This window comes from Lingula anatina, chromosome 2 (assembly GCF_051362555.1).
Source record: "Lingula anatina isolate TDL-2025a chromosome 2, LinAna3.0, whole genome shotgun sequence".
NCBI lineage: Eukaryota > Metazoa > Brachiopoda > Lingulata > Lingulida > Lingulidae > Lingula > Lingula anatina.
In genome coordinates, this window is record NC_141768.1 from 15,187,724 (window position 1) to 15,203,041 (window position 15,318).

The 15,318-nt window shown below is 34.6% G+C and overlaps 1 protein-coding gene and 1 long non-coding RNA gene across 3 annotated transcripts; one reads left to right on the forward strand and one right to left on the reverse strand.

Annotated features, from left to right (window-relative positions):
• Positions 1–2,846: 2,846 nt before the first annotated feature.
• LOC106154562 (suppressor of cytokine signaling 2) lies at positions 2,847–5,308 on the reverse strand. The gene has a single exon (XM_013528956.3). It carries the CDS (start codon positions 5,124–5,126, stop codon positions 4,224–4,226), a length of 903 nt encoding a protein of 300 aa, XP_013384410.2. The 5' UTR covers positions 5,127–5,308; the 3' UTR covers positions 2,847–4,223.
• A 112-nt stretch (positions 5,309–5,420) lies between these two features.
• Positions 5,421–8,890, forward strand: LOC106154564 (uncharacterized). 2 transcript variants are annotated; one of them, XR_015332963.1, is made up of 2 exons: positions 5,421–5,572; positions 8,284–8,890. It is a non-coding gene; the product is annotated as an uncharacterized LOC106154564 (long non-coding RNA). The 2 variants fall into 2 exon arrangements; XR_001237531.2 differs by lacking the exon at positions 5,421–5,572 and adding an exon at positions 5,579–5,743.
• Positions 8,891–15,318: the final 6,428 nt, after the last annotated feature.

Genomic DNA, 15,318 nt, shown 5'->3' on the forward strand with positions numbered 1-15,318 from the left:
ATTTCCTTGTGTGGTTGTAAGATTACGTAGGACAGAAAGTCACTCTTAGATTAAGCAGTGCAAGCGGATATTTGAAAATAGCATCATACATAATAAAAGTCATCTGCACGGCTAAATTACTGGTGTGTTAGATTTGTTATGTGAACCATTATCTTAACGATTATGGTCCTGGAGTTAGCTTTACGTGGTATCTTGGTTATGGTACCATCTTTCTTCACACGTCGTAGGCGTTATTTTATGGGACTAAGGGAACGCTATCTTTCCTCTCTTTCCCTTCTTTTGTGGTTAAATTGAAGCAGTTTGTTTTGTTTTCATAAGCCCGTTTTTTTAACCACTTATTCTTCTCTCTCTCTCTCTCTCTCTCTCTCTCTCGATAATTTACAGGAAGCTCACCTGTATTAATATATGTATCTGCACTGTTTGCATTAGCTGAACAGTAATTGAGAGCAATGTTGTTTAGATACTATTACCGTCAAGACTAAAAAGCCTTAGAGTTACTGTTGTATGGGAACATATGTATGTCTTCTATTCTCTATTATATCCACATTCAAGCTTGGCTTGGCACGCACTGTTTGTTTCATCGTATCACGTGACAGAGCTACATTGTAGTCCGGGTTTTCTTCCTTCTACCTTTTTAATAAGGGCAGACGCTGTATGTGTAGGCCCTATGTATGCATTCTGATCACTTCCTATCAGTGCCTTCGCCACTGTCGTTGCTGTCCGGCACAGCTGTTGTTTCCCATATAACCGTATTTATAAAGAAAGAATAAATAGATTTTTTAAAAAATTAAAAATGCGTTGTCGGATTTATCTTTAAAAAGTTCTTGATTTTTTAAACGTTTTGCATATATTTTGGTGACGTTCGATCCACAAGTGCCAAACCGTATATTTTGATTTACTTCCTATTTGAAGAGGCTGGTTCCTTTCGAAAATCGGCCAGGTTGGTTGACTGGCGTGAGTTAATATTAACTGTGCCTTTTTACCAGAAACCAGTGAAGTTGGAAAACGTTCACAGTTTGATATAGGCGAGAAATTGCAATTGATTTCAATCAAATTTGAACATGCTTTTATATTGAGAAAAAATACGCTGAATATGTTCATATTTAAATTTTAAAAATTGTCGAAAACGCTGTGTAAATCCTATGTGCGCCAATTGTGGCCGTACTACATAAATAGTAAGTAGACCTATTTATAGACTTTTAATTGCAATGAAAAAGGTTAAGTTCTGTTCAGTGTCATGGATTTTTTTCTCTACGGTACCAATGATTAATGGGTTTAAGTCACGCTACCCATAGTTAAAAATTACGCGAGGATAAAGACTTGATATACGACCTCAATATTAATCTCGCTCTGCGGCAGTCAAGGACAAGTTGATTGTTTTTTCTTGGAACGATAACATTGTATTTTTGCGGATAAATTGATTCCAGGATCTGTTTCTGTAGCAAATTGGATAACACATCATTAATGAGGAATTATTACCATATTTGAGAAATGAACGTATAAATTGGTTTTTTTAGACTTGTCTATAGCATCGTGTTTTCAAAATTATCTAATTTAACTATACGATATAAAAACGATACAGTGCGGTTTCGGCTGTGAGAGCCATTACTATTATTATTGTTGTTGTTGTTGTTGTTGTTGTTTGACACTCCCGAACACTGTTTCTTTGAAAACTTTTCTTCATGCTTCTTCACAACTGGCAATAAGCAGAAAATGTTTTCTATGCAGGTTTACATTGACATGTAGGCTTTGTAGATTAAAAACCAAACAACTATGAAAAAAAAAACAAAAAAAAACAGTGCGAACCCTCCACAACCCCCCCCCCTCCCCATAAAAAGGGGAACTTTCAAAACAATAATTCTTTCAGACTGACATTGAATCTATAGTTTAAAATTAGTAACTCCTCTTACAATTTACTGTGTTAACCAGAGACCACGTCTCCGTCGACGGCCGAAAGTGTAGGCACTTGTGTCTGTACTTAAGTGCATTTTCGCAAGTTAGTGTCGTGTGGCGTTGTAAAGGTGAACCCGATGAGACTGCAGACTAAAATACTCCACGGACGAATTAATTCAGCGATAAAACCAAACTTATGTCATTTTGGTTTTAAAACATTAGCCACACCAACTGAATAGAACGCAGCATTAAACAAAATCCTCTGAGCTTCTCAGTCTTCGGTGATTATTATCATAACATACTGGTATCATATTATAGTGTCAGCCAAAGAGATAATTTTAAGAGTTCGTCTAACTGCCCACGCATATCGACGTATTGCGCTTCTGATGACACTTGGAGTAAATTTTCAGAGAAGCAAATAAGTTGGGCCAAGCAAATTTGTGTACATTGACATGCCCATCCAAAATATCACCGATATCAAGCTGCAATACGTCACGATTGGCGCAGATACCTACAAAACCCTGCTTGATTCGTGTTAGGGGGTTTCCGCACGGAGCCCCTTATCGGTTTCGGCCTAATGAACCGATTGTCTTCATGGAAATACCGTGATTCAATAACGAAAGTGGTGTCTTCCTTTTGCGTGTCCGTATTTGCATTCATGTTTTCCTTTTAAGAAATAGTGAGACAACATTCCTTTCAGCGTTAAGGAACTGTCCGTTATTCAGTTCAGACATACAAATAGGTTATGCGTCTTTGCAATTGAAATGAAATGAAATCATTTTGAAGCTTGTGGGGAAAAATAAATTCAGATTCAACTTTTAAAAAATTGACCCTATGTTAAAAAGCTATTTTCCATGACGTCAACCAAAATCCATTTATTCTTTGGAGCATCATCATCACTATTTCAAAGAGACAGTATGAATGAGTGAACACAATAAAAAAGCAACAAAAACTAAAGCTTTAGACGACGACAGCGGTCATGTATTCTATGTAAATACTTCAGTTTCTCTTTGGTATCGGCTCGTTTTGAAACAACATACTACAAATATTCATAATTTTCGTATCACTTCTCAGAAACGAAGTTAAAAGAGTCGTATCACTATCTTATTTATCTTCATCCGATGTAGAGCACAGTTATCAATTAAAAAAAGGAGGTAACTTTGATACAGGGCCGGATTCTCTTGGTGACCTGAGCACTCACAACACCATGCCCCCCCCCCCCCCCTCCCATTACACAATATTTAAAAAGAATCCTGTTGCTATATACCCTCAAATATTCTTCTACTTTGCCTACCTTTGTTTTTTCTTCCCCTGTCATCCAAATATAATTTTCTTGATTTTTATTAAACATTTTCCCTTTTTATGTATAAATAGCCCCCTTAATTAGTCGTGACACCCCAAACACGTGCTTAGTCTGCTTACACATAAATCCGGCCCTGAGCATAAAAAAGTATTATTGAAGACCAAGATATCGTGAATGGTTTAAACAAAAAAATGTACCAAAGCAAGCTCTTGAGTGATTTCCCATCGTATCCACCTGTCACCGTGCTAATGCGTCTCACTGGAATCTATTTGCCCGGAGCTGCATATAATTGTCGTAATTGCATTCTTGGAACAGACCCGATTGGAGACATAATGGCAATATATCTAATTTGCAATCAAGTGCAGTAAACGGCACGTTTTGGTGCACATTGGTTGTCAGTGTTACAAGTCTCAGCTATGCTGCTGATATAACAGCCTAGATCTCTTGTAGATTTTGTTCATGGCAATTAAATAAACCCAAATTCCCAGGCCTAAGTTGCATCAAAATGAAGCTCCCGCTCTTTTGATATGGTTAATTCCAGGGACGTTCCCGTTTCTGAGTAGTGCTCCATTTAAAGTTTCCAGGAAATGTTCTTTGAATTGCAGCCTAGCAAACTAACATATTATCGACTTTTCTTGTGCAAATAACCAGTAAAATTATTGAAAAGTGAGCCGATTAAATTCCTTCAAGATAACAACGTAGTTATTCCTGTTATTGTTTCATACAAAAAGACATAGTTTTACTATAATTCCGTAGCCTAAAGAATCCTGATTTTGAAATTAAACATACCTATTTTAACGTAAAAGATGAAGACATCTATCTCAAGCACAACCTAGCTTAATATCCGGCAATTTATTATATGCTGCTAATCAGTCATGGGTAATACACCATACATAGTACATCACACAGCGTACGCATCGACGAACAATCCTCTCATACTGGACTCGCACGAATAAATTATATGGAACGGTATATCATATATTAGAAAGTCAACATACATGATTATGGATTCCTGTTGTGCCGTACGTTAATGCTTATGGGGATATTCCCCAAGGAATGCTTTTAGCCTTGTAGGTAATGGGAGGCAGTCTACAAAACCGTCTTCAAGTTTTGGCCTATTCATTGATCTATTAATTGTTAATCGACATAAATGCTGTAGACTTGGTACGGCACTAAATGCTGGTTTTACTAATTTCACAGGTACGTCTCTCCTCCCCGTGCTCTCTAGCCACACACAGTGATGTCTGTTGTCATTTTCACTTAATCTGATGTAGAATTCAATTAACTTTACGACGCAGTTAAACCGGGGCATCTGATTCAACAATGCGTCCTCGCAGTCAAGACGGAATTTACCACGAATATACTCCACACGAACGCTCGTTGCTCCTCTTTTCGTCTTAACACTTAGTGCAAATAGATAATGTGGATCGCTGCTATTCCGTACCAGAAACGTCCCCACTTCGGAGTCTTTTAAGAATGACTTTGCCTCCTGACGTGTCATATCTTCGTGGTACCAAAATGAGTTGTATAAAGCTTCTAGAGTCTTTGATATTCTCTCTAAATCTTTCTCTGTTTTCAGTTTGTCGGGTATTTTAAGACTTGTGCTCATGCTATCTCCATTATATGACTTTGGTGCTGGTTTCATGACCCCTTCACCCGTAGCTTTCATGTCCTTGTACGTCCGCGGGGGAGGCTTAGGTAGGGAGTCTGTATTGCGACTAGCACTTTCGTCAAAGCGTGGGCTCATACTCTGAGAATTAGACGCCGTGCATCGATCTTGAGTACTTAGTTTAGTCTTTCCTACATAATCGTTTTGTTGAAGTCTAATTAAAATATTATGTAATTCGGTCAATGCCACCGGACCTGCCGTTACAGGCATTTGGGTGCTCCAAAGCGCTGGGTTAGCTGATCGTTCAATCAGCAAAGACATCAACCCTGTCAGTCGTATATCTGTATGATACTGCTTCGTTTGACGGTTTATCCCTCCTTTTCATGTATATCATCGATTCTAAGCTTCTAACTTGTTTGATTTACTGGGAAATCAGCAGTCGAGTCTTCCAAGAAGGAAGTCAGCTTCAGGAATCCCCATTTCCATAAATGGGTATGGTGACGTCACGCCAGTTCGGGGAATTCCCTCGACTGCGGTAATGGCAGCAAAGCCGTGCCGGACACGGTCACAGGTTGGTCACTTTCATTTAGATTGACATAGTGCAGACAGGTACTCCTTATTGAATCTGTATACTTAGTAGGTTATATTAGGGGTAGTTGAGGTCATATTAGGGGTAAATGAAGTTTGCGGTGAGCTTAGTTCATGGATGGATTTTAAATGGTTGAAACATGGTTCGGTCGCTGGTTTGAAGCAAAGCATGCCATAAGGTCATTGACACTGCAGAAATGAAAACATTTAGATTTAAATTGTATCAAAAAGTGTATTAAATTTGCATTGTACATCCAGGATCCTCTCTAAAAATGCAGGAAAGTAGAGACTGGAAAGTGCAAAGTCGCAAAGAGGAAGCATATAGTATATCTCACTCGGGAATTTCCACTGTAATTGTTCTTATTTGGAAATGTATGATTAATGAAAAGGTGTTTCAGGAAATGTTTAAAATAGATATGGAAGGCTTGGTACTTCTATTTTTTTTATCTACTTGAAATTATTTGGAATTGAATTCCTGTGTAGTTCTATATGTGATGCTGCTCCCACCTAACATTTATTTATCAAAACTAAAATTTACTGTTGTTTATTTATTTATTTTAATATATTTATTATTGATTTCAAATAATTTGGTATTCTTTTGTTGTTCTACTTTGATACTGCCCCCTCCAATATTATATTATAACTTAAATTTGCAGTTATTTTTATTTATTATTAAATGATTGAGAATCCTTATATACGGTATTTCAATACTTTAAAGTGTTTTAATTATATTCATCACTTATCTGCATGGTCAGTTTAGGGTGGAAAACTCTGAACTACTGACCCTTCTTTTTAAGAACTTTTGTCATAGCAGCACCAAAAAGATGTTTTGAATGAATATACATATTTGGTTAGATCAGTTCTAAAATTAAAAATGTGAATAAAACTTTTTACCCCCTTAAGCCTTAGGATTAATGTGAAGTCTTAGGATTAATGTGTCATTTGCCTTTTTTGGTATATGGACAGAAAATATGAAGTAGAATTAGATCTGTATCTGTCAATAACAGAAAGTGCTGTTAGTGTGTGTGTGTGTGTGTGTGTGTGTGTGTGTGTGTGTTGTATATATCTTAATATTTTGTCTAATTTACCTGTAACTTAATTATTATTCCCGTCTTATTCATTTCACATATGCCTTTGAACCTATCACCTTGATAAAATAAATTATACTGCATTTATCGTCTTGCCACTGTAGGAACTAGCAGTATGGTAGGCTGTATGAAGAGAAAAAAACATCTTGAATCAGTGTAATAGGTACCAATTCTGTTGTGATTTTCTTTGCTTAACAGATTTTGTTCACTAAGGAAACATACTAATGAAATGAAACATGAAAATAATGTTTCTAAGCAGTAGCTTATAAGCATTAAAATGACTCACATTTCTTTGTATCTTGTTACCACTCCCGTAACAAGTAAGAAGAGATTCTACTAGTTGAACATACATGTAGGTAATAGGCATTATATTGTAAACAACCATGTTTTGGACTGGGCTTGAGAGGGTTTAGTGTTAGGGGGAGTTTTTCGCACAATTGTATAAGGGTCTGAATCCATTACTTTCAAAGAGGGATTCTTCTATTTAAGTGAATCTTCTTATCCCTTTAGTCCAATCACTTATGGCATAGACCTTATTATATCAAAATGTGATTAAGACTAGACCCTTTCTGGCCAAAAGGGTGGTTCTTTCTAACCCCTCCAGTCCCCCCCTGCACTGCCCTTGCCTACAGGTCTGGTGTAGGTTTTTACCATAATAAATAAGTATGCTGCATTCTGTATATTTAATTTTCTTATGGAGTGTATATAAGTGAATTTGACGAAATCCAGTCTTTTATACATGTATATTAATATAATTATCCATCACTCACACGATATATAGCTAGAAAAGGGGCCCAAGGCTTAGCACTGTGAGAGTACTGGCTGCTACCCATATAAAAGAAAAGTCATACAGTTTTCAAATGTATCACTCCCACTGTGACTGAAGCAATTAAACTTAATGGATGGGTCATCCTGATAGACTGCTTGATTTACAATCACCCAAGAGATTTAAATACAATAAACCTGACAGTAGTCACTGCTTTTTTTTTTCTTCATACGAGAAGCTAGCTGGTGTTACATTGTACTAAAGTCCTCCATCCACCTCTCTCTGTTGTTGATTTAAATCGTGTGTGTGTGTGTGTGTGTGTGTGTGTATTTTACAGAATCCAGTCTTTCATGCATGTATATGTGTATTCATCCATTTTTAGTTTTTTTCTATTTTATTCTGTAAAGCCATTTGTATGCAAGATTATGTTTGTACTTTTGAACTAAAATAAGTGCCCCTAGTATCATTCACATATATAAGGGATATCATTAAATATCCCAGATATAAATGGGCAGGTGTTCATTGTTGGATTATTATCTTCATTTTCATGCTTATGAAGACGTATTTTTGTAGGCCATGCATCTGTGTTTATCATACTGTTTTATAGCTGAAGAAACAGTTGCAATAACACAATATAAATCAGGGGCAGATTCTGAGATATTTTCTGACGGTCTTCTAAATTAACTTTGTTGATCCATCCTCCATTTATGACCGTCTTCCGACAGAAAAAATAGATACCCGTCAATGTAAACTTGAAAATCTGACCGTCTTCTGGAAGACTCAGAAGATGGCCTAAATCCACCCCTGTAAATGACCCTGTGGATAAAGCTACAGCTGTAATGTTGATGAGCTCTCTGCATTTACCTGATATATATATATTTTTTTTATTTCATTTTTACATTATAGTTTGTAGATTTAATTCACAATTGGGTAATTTGTAGCATGGCAGGCCTAAACATGTCTTTTTTCGGATCTATTCATAATCTCGTTTGGTATTTTACAAGCACTTGTGCCTCAATCAAAGTTTCATTTTCAGTCAGACACACATCCTGAAGTTGAGGGGACACTGGAAACTTGTCCGATTGTCTTCTATCAGCATGCCAACCCTGTTTCCAGGCAGAAGAGAGAAGAGATTTTCCAGACTCCACAAACTCAAGGAGACACAGTTTGTGCAGAATAAATAATTAAATGGAATTTTGGAGAGGGATTAATCAAGAACAGCTTACCTTTGCCTCTGAGAATATGTTTACATGATTGTACATATGTCCTTGAAAGCAGTTTTCCTTTACATGCCATGTTTTTCCCAGATAGAGGAACTGCAGTCGTAATTTTTAAGCTACAGGGTTAAACTGAGGCAATATCTGTTACATTTCACAATTTTGACAGTTTTATTGTGATAAACATATAAGGACATGTTATACAGTATAAACTCAGTCTTTTCAATAGGGAAAATCATCTTTTAGACAAATACTTTTGGAATCATAAAATGTTATATTTCTCTATACCACTTGTCGTGCTTTTAGTATAAGTATAGAAATATGAGCTGGCTTGCCATTATATTTTGTTGCTCCACAGGAATTTTTAAAAAAATGTTCTAGTTTTAGGAATTTATGATTAATAAATACAGTCAAGTTTGCAATTTATTCTCATTGTTGACATTTATTTCTCAAAAAATTGTTACCAAGAGATTAACAATTTTCTGGAATATGTGCAATATTACTCCTTTACAGTTGAATAAAGGACTTCAATTTTTGGAATAGTAACAGCAGTGTGTTAGCAACTGGAGTGAATACTAGTATGTAGTTTTTGAGGCAGTAAACAATTCTCAAAGCCACATGCTAACTTCTCTCTTGGAAACATTGCAGTGGTTGCTTGATTTATTACCAAGTGTTCATATTAGTGTATGATTCTCAATTTGTCTCTCACTTTCATTCTTTCTTTCTTAAATTTTAAAATGCTTTCTTGTCTTTGGTGTGATCTGATTATGGAGAACAAACCCACAGTCTCTTCAGATAACATATCCACTGTTTTTCACTATTGTGGAGTGGTTACTCATTACAGGCCTCATCTAGTTTTTAAAAAAAGTGATTTTAAAGCAAATTTAAATGAAGCATATTGGACTTAAGCACGTCAGGAAAAACTGTGTTTTTTATGTTCCAGCCCAATTAATTTTTCCATAGACTCATTTATGTTTTTTAAATTATAAGAATTTTTCAAACTTTCATTCTTCTGTTTTTTATCAGCAAAGAATTCGAAATAAGAAAATTGATTGTTATACACCACTAGTGCTTAAAAGACTAAAAGGAAATGTTTTATTCAGAAATTAGGAATTGGCTAAACCCTATGCAGCACAGATGTTTCGGGGCCGTAGCAATAGTCCGAAGGTTCAATAGTCCGAAGGTTCATTGGTCCGAATATTCACTATAGAACCTTCTGACCAATGAACCCCTTAATTAAAAAATCGATGAAAATGTTACCACTATTCGGACCAATGAACCTTCGAACTATCGAGACGCCCCCGATGTTTCCTGATTTGATCCTCTTTTTGAAGTAGAAAATGTTTCATTAGGGGAAATACCAGGTCAGTAGTTTCAAAACATAAAATTGATGTTTCCATATTTAGGTAATTGTACCTCTGCTATTTAGTGTTAAATAAAATATGAAAAGATGTATGTTGCATGTATGTATTATAACACTTTCTATATTTTTTCAGTTGATTGTCAACTTTATCTCATTCATTACTTGCAATCACTGTGTTTGAATGTTTTTACTCACAGTTATCCAAATACCATCTGTTGCCATAATATGTTTTAAATGGAATATTAAACATACAATACTCATCAGTGGTGAAACTGGGCTTCAACAGATAGAAAGATGGAGGTAATATCCATGAAACAAGGAAACGGCTAGTTGAAAACTTACTGGGCCTGTGTTCTGCTTTCACAGATTTTGCACGCCACTTTCACTTTGCTTTATTCTGCCATGTTCATTGAATCATTGTGTATTCTGGCTCAAGTGATTAAATGGGAGTCTGTTGTGTAAAATTGGTTTGCTTTAGAAAGGGCCGACTCAAGGTTATTTACCCTGTTAGCCAAAGTAAGGCTAAAAAACAACTTTTTTATTAATTTATAAAATTTGTTATTTTAATAATTATCTCAATTTATAAAACTGGTTGTTGTAAGATATTGTTATTTATTAATAATCATGGTTGTTATTTGTCTTCAGAAAAAATATGGTCATATATTAATATTCTACTCCTGATGTCACATCTGCAGTTTTGGGGTTAAAGTGCCTTTTTTGAATTCTTGATTTTCTCTATTACTTGGGCTCTTATCAGAAAAATTCCAATGGCAAATAGGAGCTGTGCATGAGTACTACAGAGGAGTGTGACCAATTTTTTAAAGCACTCTATTAACATTTTTTCATCTATTAATTTTAATCTTCAATTTTCAAAGGACATTTGTAAACAAAGCCTTTGTTAATAAATAAATTTTGGCAATTTGGTATGTAGTGGTAACAGAGTTATCCTCTGACTGGATTGCTATCCATACCAAAGAAAATTGTTTGAGTTAATTGGTCCATGTACTTTAACAGGTAAAAAGAATGGCACCGTAGCACAATTACAGTCATACCCCTTACTGAAGTTGATCAGCATGGTCCCTTAGTATATGCAAGATATGATAGATTGATACATGAATAAGAAAATGAAAGAAAAAAATGCAAATTAGTTGATATAATGATATATTTCATGGAATATAGCCTTAAGCACACCTGAAATTTTTGGGGTCTGTTTTCTTCCAAGGCTTATTGCTGTTTAAGTTACCATCTAAATTGATATATGACTCAGAGGAATGAACATTGCTATTTAATGGTTTCTTAATTGGTCTTTCTGATGTTAGTACATATCAAAATGTCTCCCACAGTATTACTGTAGTAGTTTAATTGTTCCGTCTTTGCCTTTCTTCATCATATCTTTAACTATCCTTTAACGAAATAACTTTTACATACCCTTTACCAAACTATTTTAATCAAAATCATGTATGTAAAAAAATAATAAATTAACTAAGAGAATGATTCAACAATCCTGAAACAGAATATTTTTAAATATTCTTAAAAGAAAATATTCTTAAAAGAATGGCTTAGAGGGACTTTCAATTTTGTATCATGTTTGGTCATTATTGTGACATACCAGGCTGCATCCGTCCTGGGTTAATGTCCATATAGCATGTTACATCCTTTTTAATTATTTACAATTAATGTGCTAAGTTGCAATGTCATGCATTTGGCTAAAATGAAAATGCAATTTCTGACCTCACCCAAAGTTAATTATTGTATGTAACAGGCTTATTAATAATTGCTTATTATCAGATCTCAAATTGCCGGATAAGATTATAGGATATGCCAAGTGTATAATCATGTGTTGCTGGTACTGGTACATGCCAAGGATGGAGTAATACCCACACATGGGAAAATTGACAGTTTGACAGGTCATGACCGCTTGATATACCAGAAGACCTGCAAGGGTATTTATATCGCAAGTCTTCTGGATTGGCAAGGTTTATATGAAAAATGCAATACTTACATAAAAAATAAATATATATACATATGAAGAAAAGAAAGGCATCATGTCTATTTGAGCTTAGTACAGACTAGTGCTCTATTTTGTTTCCTAAATCTTATTTATGTGTTATGTTATTGCAGCTAAAAAACAAGGGTGGATGTCACTTTGGCCTAGCATTCTTGGCCATTCTGAATTTTGTGCATATTTTAACTTTGTAAATTTTGCAATAATTTCTTTGCAAGTACACTGGATATAGGAATCGATGGCCAAATAAAAGATGATATAGGTGTATGAAGTCTGCAATGCAACCAAGTGCTGCTTAGCTTTGTGTTGAATAGAAATAGTTCATAATGTACTGAGCAAAGTAAAACCTTCTGGTGAAGGAAATAAAAAAAATGAAGAAAAGAATTAATGCATGTTGTTATGCAACCACAGTCCTGTAATGCACTAGTATTGTTATCGCATGAAGCACATTAAACAGCAAACAGACATCAATAAAAGCTGCTTTAGTTTATTAAGAAGTTCTGATTAATTTTCCAAGTAATGTACTTTCCAGGAAATAACAGGCCAGCAATAGTTTATTGGGGCTCCTTTGGGTCTTTTGATCAATGGGTCATGCTACAAAAGCATGTACTGTTATGTCACTCTTCGATTATTGTATGGACTAGAATAAAGTCTGGCTGACCAAAAGTTCAAACAGTTATCAGGTAAATTTCGAATATTTATGGACAGACTCCAATGAGTTCTTGTGTTTAACATATGCTAATGATAATAAATGCTTCCACTGAGGTTAGAAATGCTGTAGATCAAATCAACAATGCATACCACAATAGAATATAAGTTTATGTAATTTTTTAAAAGTTTTATTGTCCTTTTGAAATCACGATATCATCATTTTAAATTTGGTTTTAAATAATTAACCTTATTATCTTCTGTTATGATATATGAATATGCTAACAGCAATTATAAGCCTCTCCAAGTTATCAATAAATTTTTAAACTTTACCAATGTCTGGTGCATGCACACTTCTTTTGTTAACAAAATTACAGGCAAATGGTAACACTATTTCACTTCAGACCTTTGAAATTTATCCATAATTAAAAACCGAACGCTGAAAGAAAGATCAAGATAAAAAAATTGTGGCATGCAATTTTTTGCATTGCAACCTTATCAGTAGATTAACAGGTAAAATGTATGGCTGATTTGTCATGCCATTTGATGAAAAGCTTATATACAGGTTGTCTCCAAACAATTGCACAGTCTAAAGATTTTTTTTTATTTAAAGATTTAAGAAGCATTTGAAGTCAAAATTTTGCCATAAAACCTCACAAAATGCCACCACTTATTTACAGATACAATAATTTAAAGAAGTTCCAAAGACCATTGCTTCCTATTCCCCCCCCCCCTCCCCCCCAAAAAAAATGACATTTGAATGGGCATTTTCTGCCTTCTTTCTGTGCTGTTTAACCTTTGGTCCTTTTTAGCAACTCATTTGAACATCGTCCACATAGCAGTAATGTCCATACATTGCTACATCATTGGACTTTTACCATAGGGATGGATACATAGGTCAATTTACGACCAGAATTTTGAAGCTCTCTTGTGACTGATCAAGTGACTAATTTGGTTTTTGTCATAGCATGTAAACTTTACTTGAGTCATATAAGAAACTTAAGTAGAAGTGGTTTATATGTGTTACAGAGAATCCAAGCTCACTTCAATTGAACTTAAACCAGTTCTTATCAATGTAAGCATGGGAGAATCTTAGCGTCTGGCTAGAAGTGTGCTGGTTTCACTGGTTTTCTATCAGTGAAATATTTCAATTTTTTATACTTGTAAGAATACATTATTGTGCATAGTTTTCTGTAGGCTACTCTTGTTTCTGTTTTCACCTCCCAAGTTGCTACCAAACAGGAAATCATTGAAGACTGTCTGCTAATCAGATGATAAAATTATTAGAGCTTGAAATTATTGCAGGCATGTTTTCAGGAATATAAATAGAGATTTTCTGTTGGCATCTTTTTGATTAAAAAGTGTGTAGTCTTTGTTGCAATGAGTCATGAGGAAAAATATTTGCTTTCACATATTTGATTCCTTTAATGCAAAGAGAAAAAAATGACGTTCTTTTCTATTTAGGGCATCTTTTGTACTTCCTAGAAGTGAATCATTACTCATCATTACTAAATTAATTCCTAAAATGTGGCAATCGTAAAAGGAGATTTATATAATTAAACAAAACCCTGCTACATCAACTTAAAAAAAACTCTGATGTCGTGACAGAAAACTACCTGAGACTGTTCAGCATGTTGATGCAGTTAACACATAGCCTGAAAAACATCAAATTCTTGGAAATGTGGATTTTTCTTTCAGCCACAAAAACCATCAGAGGCTAGATTACCATAATCACCTTAGATGAACAGCAATGTAGAAAAACAGAAAGCACTGCCTTAATGAAAAAAAGTGTAATTGTTGGCAGTTTTGATAATTATATTTTGGCACGACACAAATTGAGAGAAAAAGTGTGCTAATGCCAGTGTTGCCAACTTGGTGTATTTGCATGTATTCTGGCATTATTTAGGACAGACCCCCTTTGTTTACAGGCAATTGTCAAGTAACTAGAAATGCACTTCAGATACAGTATCTCAATTCTGATTATCATTAATTAATTAATTAATAACACCAAAACTAGTCCATTTGTGACCCATCTGAAAAATTCATCCAAATTTCTGTATAGTTTTTCTGCATAATGTTGCTAACAAACTTTTTTTAATTAACTTATTAATAAACTGTAATTAATGGATCACCACAAAAATCTAAATGTTTGTTATTCCCGTGGACACAATTGTTCTACGTAGATTGATCCAACTCTGCAGGGAATGCAATCAGATTTATTGAATGACACACCTCTTTCTGGTGTTGAGTAGAATACAGAAAAGCTGATAATTATACAAGTACATTGGAAACGAGGAGGCATGTATATCTGTTAAACAACCTTTTTTTCTTATTTATGTTTATTATTAATTATGTAATAAACAAAACATTACTGTTTTATATAACATTTAGCATTTATGAACTTCCTTTACAGATTATACACTTGAATAAGTTGGCACATGGGGGTTATATAATTTGCATCTAAGTAATACCCATTTATGCCCTTTAACTTTTCAATATGTTGTCTTTTACATCTGTTGTTTGTTAAATATTTGCACTGGAGTTACTTTAGTGGCAAACACGATTTGGTAGTTAATGTGTGAGAAAAATTCTGTACAAAAGAGCCCACTTGTGTCAGACCTTGTTGCCTGAAACACATGTCAAGTAATATTTATGGAAACATACGTGCAAATTAAAAATGCTTATTTTCACAAATTCTTCAGATTTTGAATGTCACTTTGCCTTTTCTGCAGGAAATATTGCATGTCTTACTATAACAAGGGTCTACTTTTAGTTGTTTAAATTGAATTTTCAATTTTTGCACCTTAAAATAGATACAATAGACAGTTGAAGCAATCA